This window comes from Diaphorina citri, unplaced genomic scaffold, assembly GCF_000475195.1.
Source record: "Diaphorina citri unplaced genomic scaffold, Diaci psyllid genome assembly version 1.1 scaffold141, whole genome shotgun sequence".
Taxonomy (NCBI): Eukaryota; Metazoa; Arthropoda; class Insecta; order Hemiptera; family Psyllidae; genus Diaphorina; species Diaphorina citri.
The window spans coordinates 168,965-181,868 of NW_007377578.1; the positions used below are offsets into that span (position 1 = coordinate 168,965).

At 37.4% G+C, this 12,904-nt stretch overlaps 1 protein-coding gene across 1 annotated transcript in view; it reads right to left on the minus strand.

Annotated features, from left to right (window-relative positions):
* Positions 1-11,572, minus strand: part of LOC108254655 (failed axon connections) — a gene marked incomplete at its 3' end in the record, with an annotated part of 50,696 nt that extends 39,124 nt beyond the window's left edge. Inside the window, 1 exon segment of the mRNA XM_026820371.1 lies at positions 11,069-11,572. Within this exon segment, the coding sequence (XP_026676172.1) occupies positions 11,069-11,362 (294 nt within the window).
* Between the last annotated feature and the right edge of the window lie 1,332 nt (positions 11,573-12,904).

Genomic DNA, 12,904 nt, shown 5'->3' on the forward strand with positions numbered 1-12,904 from the left:
GGTTTACGTCAAATAGCCTTCTTTATGTCTACGAGTGAACAGCGTATTGCATAGCTGCGTCGGCTTGGACTGACCGGCGCGCCTCTAATGGGCTTCTCAGGCGCTTCTGGAAATGGGGCGTGAAATAGGAAAGAAAATTCCAAACCCCCCCCCCCTTCTTATTCATACTCTTGTGCACACATTTACGCACTGAATACAAAGAACATAGCAGACCAAGAGACATTAAAATCGGATCAGAAAAATCAAATCCATATTTATATACATTGTCTAAGACCTATGCTTATTCTTTGAAGAGGGAAATCAGGAAAAGTACAAAGGTCCATAAACATAATAGTCCTACGAAAGGGAATTTTACGACTTTCTGCTCACAGTTTACGAGTGTCCAAGATCCTGGTTTTATCTCGTGTTTTCATAGATTCTGCGTCACAAAAAGACGACAATACTGACAATGTATTCAATAACATCTGTCCCTGTTGTTCCCTTCTTCATGTTCACTGAGGATAACAATAACCTTACAATGAAACATTAATATTAGCGCGCAATCTTCATCACGTTATTCTTTCTTATCATCCCCAGACAGAATCACACAGAGCGCGTAAAACGAAAAGAACACTCTTCTTTCATTCTTCAGAATCTTCAGTTTGTGCAAGAGATCTTTCTTTTGGAATCTAATACCTCAAGCAACTGCACTAACCGGTACTTCATTATCAGTAGGTACCTACTTCCAATAGGTCCTTCCTTAACTTAATGCTCTGTTGATATCGGTAAATAAATCCCTCATCATAGATGCTTAGCTCTTGCTGCCATCTCTAATGGATACTTAAACAATCAAATACTAGATATGATATGTAGGTACTGCTTACTTAATACTGAATGAATGCTAACATTTACTTATGTTAGCACTTTGTTCACTTCTTTGAGAAATAAAAAAGAACTGAGTCCTTCATTCACTCATTTGAAATATTTTATGGTCCTCCCACTCCTTGATAATTATACCCAACTCTTTATAGTTCCTCTACTCACATAAGCAAAATTTCTAGGAAATATGAAATACCCAAGTGGAGAGACACAATTTGTACAACAGATGGGTTTCATGAGATCCTTAGATTCTCAACATGTTAATGACCCTATGCTGTTTACTGCTGACATGGAAAGTATTGAGTAAGTAAATTGCTAATGAACTAGTTAAGTACTTGCAGTATTTCTCTCTGATTTTGTGCAATTACTTACTTACCTATTGGTTTTGTGGGAGAAAAAATAATTGCTCAGTGTAGAACAAATTATAACAATTGGTCAGTGATTTTGTGCAATTACTTACTTACCTATTGGTTTTGTGGGAGAAAAAATAATTGCTCAGCGTAGAACAAATTATAACAATTGGTCAGAGATTACTTGTAAATTCCTTGAAATTCTTCTTTGGAACATGAATGTTCAGTGTAAACACAGGTTGTACATAGGTACTTACAACCAATGAAAACAGGATTTAATTTTACTCTCCACTAGTCCACAGTCATCTAGCAATCTTCTTGGTAAGACAGCAACCTTATGAGTTGACAGATAGTGATGGCAAAATAGACCCAGGGTAACTTTTGACCACTAATCCACAGGTCTCTAATAATATATTACGTTACTATCACACGTTACCTCTAAGAATGCTTGGAGACTGTCCAGGGCTGTCTCTGAGCATTCTAAAAGGTAACATCTGACTGTAACATGCAATAGGAGCCCCCAGCTGAACTAAACTTATCAAGGGTATTTGTGACATTTGTGTGACAGGCAAAGAGTGGATAAGTAGGGACGTCCCTATTTATTTTTACTTTCTATTATTCTAACTTAGGTTAACATTACTACCTAATCCCTGACCTAACTCTACACAAGACCAATAGAGCTTTCCTAAAGAAGTACATGTGCACTAAGTAGGTATGTGCTTATCTACCTACCTGAGTGAAGTAATATGATTAAAAAAAAAAAAAAAAAAAACAAAGGAAAACTGGGGTTTTGAAACATTTCAAAAAACACCGAATCAGGGTTTTTGTTTATAATAACAGAGAGTTAATGTCTCAGTGGGCGCCACCTGACGGGAAAATAGAGAATCAGGGTTTTTGTTTATAATAACAGAGAGTTAATGTCTCAGTGGGCGCCACCTGACGGGAAAATAGAGAATCAGGGTTTTTGTTTATAATAACAGAGAGTTAATGTCTCAGTGGGCGCCACCTGACGGGAAAATAGAGAATCAGGGTTTTTGTTTATAATAACAGAGAGTTAATGTCTCAGTGGGCGCCACCTGACGGGAAAATAGAGAATCAGGGTTTTTGTTTATAATAACAGAGAGTTAATGTCTCAGTGGGCGCCACCTGACGGGAAAATAGAGAATCAGGGTTTTTGTTTATAATAACAGAGAGTTAATGTCTCAGTGGGCGCCACCTGACGGGAAAATAGAGAATCAGGGTTTTTGTTTATAATAACAGAGAGTTAATGTCTCAGTGGGCGCCACCTGACGGGAAAATAGAGAATCAGGGTTTTTGTTTATAATAACAGAGAGTTAATGTCTCAGTGGGCGCCACCTGACGGGAAAATAGAGAATCAGGGTTTTTGTTTATAATAACAGAGAGTTAATGTCTCAGTGGGCGCCACCTGACGGGAAAATAGAGAATCAGGGTTTTTGTTTATAATAACAGAGAGTTAATGTCTCAGTGGGCGCCACCTGACGGGAAAATAGAGAATCAGGGTTTTTGTTTATAATAACAGAGAGTTAATGTCTCAGTGGGCGCCACCTGACGGGAAAATAGAGAATCAGGGTTTTTGTTTATAATAACAGAGAGTTAATGTCTCAGTGGGCGCCACCTGACGGGAAAATAGAGAATCAGGGTTTTTGTTTATAATAACAGAGAGTTAATGTCTCAGTGGGCGCCACCTGACGGGAAAATAGAGAATCAGGGTTTTTGTTTATAATAACAGAGAGTTAATGTCTCAGTGGGCGCCACCTGACGGGAAAATAGAGAATCAGGGTTTGTCTTTTTGTTTATAATAACAGAGAGTTAATGTCTCAGTGGGCGCCACCTGACGGGAAAATAGAGAATCAGGGTTTGTCTTTTTGTTTATAATAACAGAGAGTTACCTACCTCAGTGGGCGCCACCTGACGGGAAAATAGAGAATCAGGGTTTGTCTTTTTGTTTATAATAACAGAGAGTTACCTACCTCAGTGGGCGCCACCTGACGGGAAAATAGAGAATCAGGGTTTGTCTTTTTGTTTATAATAACAGAGAGTTACCTACCTCAGTGGGCGCCACCTGACGGGAAAATAGAGAATCAGAGTTTGTCTTTTTGTTTACAATAACAGAGAGTTACCAACCTCAGTGGTGCAGTTGTTAACGCGTTGGACTTTGGATCTGGAGGTTGGTGGTTCGAGTCCGAGTCAAGTCATAAAATTTATCTAGGTGTAATAATCGGGGAAAGATATTTGTGACAAGCTTTTCAGTATGCTTAACACAATTAAAAATTCCATCCTTCCTTATTTCCTTCATAATAATGCTCATTTTGGTTCTGGTTCAGAGCAAGGAACTTAGTCAGTTGTACCTAAAACCTAATTATTTAAATGATAAAAAAAAGTAGCCTCCGTGGCCGAATGAATATCACACTAGGTTTGCACTCCGGAGGTCCCGGGTTCGATTCCCGGCGGGGTCGAAGTTTTTTTCGGTTCTATGATTGGAGTTCGGGGTTCACTCAGACTCGTGAGGACAATTGAGTAGCTACTTCAATCGAGTAGCGACCAGTGGCGACATTAGGTACCAGTATAAAATGATGACCCGAGTAAATGAGAATTATTAAATAAAGGAGGCACGTAGTCATGCTGTGATACCCACAAAAGTTGTGGAGAAGCTCTCTGCTTTACCACAAAGAATGGAACAGTTGCGCTTACTTGGGTGATGTTTCAAAGTCATAGAGCAGGAAAAATGAGGACCAACGGAATTTTTCTTTTTCTTCTACGACTTCTAGATACCGAGATAAATCGATTTAAAAAAATAACCAGTAAATCGTGAAATCTGACGTCACAACTCTTTGAACTTTTTCATCAGAACGGCAATTAGAAATTGAATTTTCGACCTTTTAAAGTTACTTTTTCGGAGTTTTGAGCTCAGATTTGGATTTTTCATAACTTTTTACGTAGGAATCGACCATTTATTTATAATTTTTACCCATTTGCAACTCCTCCATTCGATATAAACGTTCTTACTTCGTATTATGATAGTGTGTGTGCTCATCAGGTATTAGGTTATAGACCTGACAGGTGTACCTGTCAAGTCTACCTGACAGTGAGTCGCTGGGGTAAGTGTTCAAGATTGCCCATAATGTTAGTTATTCTGTTCAGGACTGACATACATCTGTTGTCTCGTAAACCATGTCTACGTTTTTGCCGCCACAGAAATTGCCATTTTTTACCGTTCTGTAATTACTGCTTAATTAGCCTGGTGAGATGAGTTTACCACATTGATTAGATAGGCTGTGCGTCTACATGGCTTATTTACATCAAGCGTACACATATTTGCAGAAAGCCAGAGTAAATTGGCAAACACCTATCCGTCTAGTTTCGAGTTTTTAGGTTTAAAAAACATAAAATATAAGACTATTATGTTGTTGTTATTATCACTATCAGTTAGTTATCAACGATTTATTTCCAATGCACTCTTATCATCAATAAACAGTCTCACACTTTATGAATATCATTCATTTTAAGAGGGAATAATAAAATAATTGTTTAACTATGCAGCTACAAACATAGTTAAGCATGGACCAACCTCCTTTGTAGGTATTAAAATAAAAGCTAGTAACAGGGAAGGAGGGAGAGAGGAGGAGAAAAGAGGGAGGGATAGATTATATCTTACTCATGTCTTATCAGAATTATCAGTTTATCCGGTATAATTAAAAGTAACTACCTACTTGACTTCACACCAAGAAAAGATAAAGAGAAGGGGAGGGAGGGAGGGAGGGAGGGAGGGGGAGAGTGAGAGAGAGAGAGAGAGAGAGAGGGTGAGTACATAGGTACGAGATTTTTTAAATACCGCTCGCTGAAATTTGAACAGGTTTCCTAAGCCCGAGACGGTACGTCCGTCCATCCATCTTCACAGAAAGGTTAGGTACCATACCTACCTGGAATAGGTATAGGTATTAAAAGTGTAAGTATGCACCTCAGTAGATAGGTAATCATCAGAATCTAGGTAAATAGGTACCTACCTACTTTAAGCCCCAACCCCAATAGACTATTTAGAGTGCAAAGAGCAAGGTACTTAGGTACCTATAGTAGGTAAATGGTAAAGGTACCTACTCGTGCGTTATCAATGAAACCATGCTTGTGTTCATTATGGTGTTAATAAACTGATCGGAATTTATCGATGTTATTTTCGGAAATATTTTGACTTTCTATTATGAAATTTCAGAATGAAATGTTGCTGATGATTAGGTATGTCTAGGTAACACACACGGCCGTGATGCTTAGCGTGTAATCAAATAAATAAATAAAAATATGTCTAGGTAGGTAATGGTATTGGCATGTGTAGGTACGATACTAATATATTGGTTGTTGTATTAGATCTAGGTAGTAAGTATATCGACTGCTTTAAATATTATGTAGGTAATGGTAAGAATGTTAATTTGTTTATGTGGGAGGCGCCAAAAATCTGAGCACTCATCAGATTTATATTGATTTGGATTTAGATAAGAACTCATTGGTACAAATTACAAAATAATACTACCTATACCTATCCTAACGTACATAATATTTTCTATTTTCATAATTCGATATAAACGTTCTTACTTCGTACCTATTATGATATAGTGTGTGTGCTCATCAGGTATTGACAGGTGTACCTGTCAGGTCTACCTGACAATGAGTCGCTGGCGTAAGTAGTAAGTAGGCATTTAAGTGTTCAAAACAGGGTTCTCGGTAACCTCTTCCACCCAACTACATTATGTTCCCCTGTAGACTAACTTCTCATAGTTGCATAGTTCTCAATCAAACAGTCTCTCGCTACTCTCGCATATTCTTGAGATGAATATAAAATCCTCAACTATAGAAAGATTACAAGGAGACACAGCTAAATGTTTCAGTAGCATATCACTCACACCGGATGTGATTAATGTAATTAATCGAATCAACTCCGTTCTCAATGTACTTGTGAGTAGCGAGATGAGTAGCCCCCTTCACCCTCAGTCGCTCACTTCAAGGCCGAGATGCCTAAGGGACCGAAGATTGGACTGTTGATGGGTTTTTTTGAGGGAACTGTAACGTCTGTAACGGAGATCTTATCGTTCCAAAATCGAAAAGATAGGAGAAAACCGGGCGTTCTGAGATCGAACCCTTCACCCTCAGTCGCTCACAAAACGCTCTTCGGTCCTCACAATTGATTTTGACGCTGGTGTATGGCACCTTGGACTTGTCTGACGAAACTTAGGGGTCATTTTTTAACAGGACAGGAAAATACCTAGACTCCCAATAAATTTGAGAAAGGACACAAAATACAAGCTCTTAAAGGCCACAATACCTACAAAATACAAGGGAGAGTGCAGAGACAAAGTCCTGAAAGAACAAAAGGATATGAAGGTAGAAGAAAAACCTGAGGACATTGTTTTCCAAAACAACCACTGAACTGGATGTTAATATTCGAAATGAAGAAGAACCAAAATAATAAGCGTGGTATCCAAACAGTAAATCCTGATGATTCTAACAAAAAACACACGGGGGTACTGAACACGACCCAGACAACATGCTTCAAGTGAAATCATCATAGAGTACTTGAGTACCTACCGGAGTTATCTCGGGATTGGGCTAATGACTTTATTGCCATCAGGCAGACAATTAGACAACACTCTAATGTCAAGCATTTACCTACCAATAGCACTGACACTTCCTAAATAAGTACCTAGGTATACAACATCAAAATTTCAAGTGCCAGAACAAACATATAAACAACTGATCAAACAAATTTAATGAAGTGATTAACAAGCTTATTTCCATTCATTAAGCTCTTCATTGAACAAGTACATTGATAACATGATAACACAAGAATGTGAATACAGTAGGGATACCTTGACCCTCTGACATCTTATCTGTAGTAAGTATGTACCTACATACTTACCTACCTAGGTCTTTGTTACTTTTTAACCATAAAAATATTGCATGATCCACTAAAAGAAGAGCTGAGTGCCCTGCCTATGTAGGTACCTAATCATCTAATCAATATTCTGTGGATACATTGCACAAAATTTCAATTGGATCTGCTCAGTGTCGAGATATGGCTCCAATAAATCTACTGAAGCGTTATAATTACACCTCATCAAGTTTCCTCTGCCAAATATCTAATCCATATGATAACATTTTTATTACACCAATTCAAACAATTTTCGGAAGGTAATAAAAAATGTTACACAAATGAAAACAAATTTGGGTAATTAAAAATAATATAAAAACATTACAAGGAATACATGTGAATACAAGAATGTGAATACAGTAGGGATACCTTGACCCTCTGACATCTTATCTGTAGTAATTACATACTTACCTACCTAGGTCTTTGTTACTTTTTACTCTCTATAACAGTTAGAAACTAGTAGGTAAAGGAAAACCAGTTGCAAGAGACCATAAAAATATTGCATGATCCACTAAACACTAAATAGAAGAGCTGAGTGCCCTGCCTATGTACCTAATCATCTAATCAATATTCTGTGGGTACATTGCACAAAATTTCAATTGGATCTGCTCAGTGTTGAGATATGGCTCCAATAAATCTACTGAAGCGTTATAAATTATAATTACACCCATCAAGTTTCCTCTGCCAAATATCTAATCCATATGATAACATTTTTATTACACCAATTCAAACAATTTTTGGAAGGTAATAAAAAATGTTACACAAATGAAAACAAATTTGGGTAATTAAAAATAATATAAAAACATTACAAGGAATACATGTGCATACTAGATATGATATGTAGGTAGGTACTTGCTTACTTAATACTGAATGAATGCTAACATTTACTTATGTTAGCACTTTGTTCACTTCTTTGAGAAATAAAAAAGAACTGAGTCCTTCATTCACTCATTTGAAATATTTTATGGTCCTCCCACTCCTTGATAATTATACTCAACTCTTTATATTTCCTCTACTCACATAAGCAAAATTTCTAGGAAATATGAAATCCCCAAGTGGAGAGACACAATTTGTACAACAGATGGGTTTCATGAGATCCTTAGATTCTCAACATGTTAATGACCCTATGCTGTTTACTACTGACATGGAAAGTATTGAGTAAGTAAATTGCTAATGAACTAGTTAAGTACTTGCAGTATTTCTCTTTGATTTTGTGCAATTACTTACTTACCTATTGGTTTTGTGGGAGAAAAAATAATTGCTCAGTGTAGAACAAATTATAACAATTGGTCAGAGATTACTTGTAAATTCCTTGAAATTCTTCTTTGGAACATGAATGTTCAGTGTAAATACAGAACTACACCTCTTCTTAAGGACCTAATAATCCTATTACTAGAGTACTACCTCCTATTTTGCGTAGCCCTATTACTAGAGTACATACTACCTGTTTGCGAATATAGGGTAACAGGAACTGCACCAGACCAGAGGAAGTCTACAGTTAATCTGCAAACAGGATTCCGGCCATCCTGTAGTCAAACTATTGAATATGGCCACACGCTACTCCATCTACAGCTCAGATACCCAATATCTAGCATACATAAATTCAATATTATCTTTCACTCTTGAGCAAGGCTAATCCCAATATCCACTGAGTACTTATAACCAATGAAAACAGGATTTAATTTTACTCTCCACTAGTCCACAGTCATCTAGCAATCTTCTTGGTAAGACAGCAACCTTATGAGTTGCTTATAACCAATGAAAACAGAATTTAATTTTACTCTCCACTAGTCCACAGTCATCTAGCAATCTTCTTGGTAAGACAGCAACCTTATGAGTTGACAGATAGTGATGGCATTTTCAAACACCTACGTATTCTGCAAATGTAATAGAAAGTCGTGTGATGTTCACACCAGATTTTTTGAAGAGGGAAGTCAGGAAAACGTAGGTAGATTCTTACACAGGTAAGTACAAAGGTCCATAAACATATAGTCCTACAAAAAGGAATTTTACGACTTTCTGTTCGCAGTTTACGAGTCTCCAAGATCCTGGTTTTATCTCGTGTTTTCATAGATTCTGGCGTCACAAAAGGACGACAATACTGACAATGTATTCAATAACATCTGTCACTGTTGTTCCCTTCTTCATGTTCACTGAGGTTAACAATAACCTTACAATGAAACATTAATATTAGCGCGCAATCTTCAACACGTTATTCTTTCTTATCATCCCCAGACAGAATCACACAGAGCGCGTAAAACGAAAAGAACTCTCTTCTTTCATTCTTCAGAATCTTCAGTTTATGCAAGAGATCTTTCTTTGGAATCTAATACCTCAAGCAACTGCACTAACCGGTACTTCATTATCAGTAAGTAGGTACCTACTTCCAATAGGTCCTTCCTTAATGCTCTGTTGATATCGGTAAATAAATCCCTCATCATAGATGCTTAGCTCTTGCTGCCATCTCTAATGGATACTTAAACAATCAACAATGATGACACTAATCAGCGTTGATTTAATAATAAGCTTATTGAAGAAAAGTAAAGATTTAATAATAAGCTTTCTTGGAGAAAAATGGCAGATTAAGATAAGATGAGCTTCTGCTTTCCCTTCAATTTGTTCAGTTAGTTGTTGTTACCAAAAGATTAAATGTAGGTACAGATAATCCTGCTTAGAGAAAATGATGACCCGTGTCCAAACAATAATTCTATGACCTGTCATTGTCATCCTGGGCAACTACTTAATTTGTCCACTGTAGGTTACCAAGAGATTAAATGTACAGATAATCTTGGTAAGAGAAAATGATGACCCGTGTCCAAACAATAATTCTATGACCTGTCATTGTCATCCTGGGCAACTACTTAATTTGTCCACTGTAGGACTGAAAGTACTTTCCATTGAGTTACTTATTTATGTTCAACCCGGTTCCCGTCCTAAGCTTGAAAAAAAAAGCATCCTACGGGATGGGCATGCTACGACACAGACCACAAGCGCCTAATGTAGCAGTTATTTTACTAGATTTTTTTTTTCTTTTTTTTACCACCAAAATATGTCCAGAGCGCATCGACCTTTCCTAATGGCGCTTCCTAAGCCCGCCAAACTGTCTTGGGTAATTGGAGAATCGAACCTATAAACCAAGCTCATTTCCCGTCCCTGCCTCGAACGACATGCCCTGCCCATTCAGCATCACAAACAACAAACAACGTCAATAAAATCCTTCCTGGAATAAACACCACCTCCAATGCAACAGTTAACAGGAACTATAGGAAGTGTTAATCTGTTAGCTCATTTCCCGTCCCTGCCTCGAACGACATGCCCTGCCCATTCAGCATCACAAACAACGTCAATAAAATCCTTCCTGGAATAAACACCACCTCCAATGCAACAGTTAACAGGAACTATAGGAAGTGTTAATCTGTTACTCATATTGTTAACTATGTATGTGATATGCTGTGTTATGCCATTATCTCTGTCTGAGAATTGATAGCCTAACCTATCCAATCTTGAATCTTGTGAGTTGTGACCATTCATCTATGCTGTGCATGGTACTTCCTTGTCTTGATAACAAATGGGTATGAGTTGAAAATGTCATACTAATACTAAACCTACCACCACACACAGAAATCTATTCGGTTGAAACATGCTAGGGACAAAAATGTTGAGTGGGAAGCTAAGCTTTATCTTACCTCGTATTTCAATCCAGCAAGTCGCAGCCAGGTTTCAACTTTCAAGCAGTAGGGTGATATGGAAGGAATGACTGGTGACCATTCATCTATGCCTATGCTGTGCATGGTACTTCCTTGTCTTGATAACAAATGGGTATGAGTTGAAAATGTCATACTAAACCTACCACCACACACAGAAATCTATTCGGTTGAAACATGCTAGGGACAAAAATGTTGAGTGGGAAGCTTTATCTTACCTCGTATTTCAATCCAGCAAGTCGCAGCCAGGTTTCAACTTTCAAGCAGTAGGGTGATATGGAAGGAATGACTGGGGTACGTGAAAATTGGTACAAATAGATCACATCCTTTTCGAAATTTACTTTGTGGGCCGTCACCTTAGGTGGGGCAGGTTCTGTGACGGCTGGGGCTGCAGATTCTTCCTTCTTTTCAGCTTCTTTTTCCTTTGATTCGGATTTGTTTGTGTCATTTATAACGGCTTCCTCCTTTACTTCTTTTGTTTCGTCCACTACTTTAGTGTCCTCGTTGGTCATTGTGATGTTTGTCAATTAAAAATTTAAAAAATAAAAGGATTTTACAATAAATTTAACAATTAAAACACAGCTCAAAAACACTTATATCACTGAAATAATTATTTTAAAAAACAACGAAATATTTTAAAATAATTTCTCGCGACGCATACAACCAATCGAACAGACCATCAACGCGTAACCGGCAGAATTTCGAGATGGCGTCTTCTACTGAAGTCAAGTTCACGCATGCGCAGAAGAAATGAACAAAAATGAAAATATTTTTCGAGAAGATTTTTGACTCTTCTACTTTCACCACACCCTTGAATAATTCAAAATGCGCGGTAAGTTTTGAATTATCACGTGTTTTTTTTCCAAATTCTTTTCATCTACATAGGTACGAGATTTTTTAAATACCTAGATGAATAAACTACCTATCAAAAGAAAAAGAATACCTATGAATACCTCTTCTCGTAGCGCTCGTTGAAATTTGAACAGGTTTCCTAAGCCTGAGACGGTACGTCCGTCCATCATTCTTCACAGAGAAAGGTTAGGTACCATACTCACCTGGAATAGGTAGTTATTAAAAGTGTAAGTATGAACCTCAGTAGATAGGTAATCGTCAGAATCTAGGTAAATAGGTACCTACTTTAAGCCCCAATAACCGACTTTAAGAGTGCAAAGAGCAAGGTACCTACCTATAGTAGGTAAAGGTAGGTACCTACTCGTGCGTTATCAATGGCACCATGAATGTGTTTATTATGGTGTTAATAAACTGATCGGAATTTATCGATGTTATTTTCGGAAATATTTTGACTTTCTATTATGAAATTTCAGAATGAAATGTTGCTGACGATTATGTCTAGGTAACACACACATGGCCGTGATGCTTATAGCGTGTAATCAAATAAATAAATAAAAATTAATATGTCTAGGTAATGGTATTGGCATGTATAGGTACGGTACTAATATATTGGTTGTTGTATTAGATAGGTAGTAAGTACTTATATCGACTGCTTTAAATATTATGTAGGTATGGTAAGAATGTTAATTTGTTTATGTGGGAGGCGCCGAAAATCTGAGCACTCATCAGATTTATATTGATTTGGATTTATATAGATAAGAACTCATTGGTACAAATTACAAAATAATACTACCTACCTACATACATACATACATACATATCCTAAGTCGTTCTGTTTGGTGGAACAGGTCGACTACCTACCTACCTACATAATATTTTCTATTTTCATAATTCGATATAAACGTTCTTACTTCGTATTATGATAGTGTGTGTGCTCATCAGGTATTGACAGGTGTACCTGTCAGGTCTACCTGACAATGAGTCGCTGGCGTAAGTAGTAAGTAGGCATTTAAGTGTTCAAAACAGGGTTCTCGGTAACCTCTTCCACCCAACTACATTGCAATATGTTCCCCTGTATAGACTGACTTCTCATAGTTCTCAATCAAACAGTCTCTCACTACTCTCGCATATTCTTAAGATGAATATAAAATCCACAACTAGGAAAGATTACAAGGAGACACAGCTATAAATGTTTCAGTAGC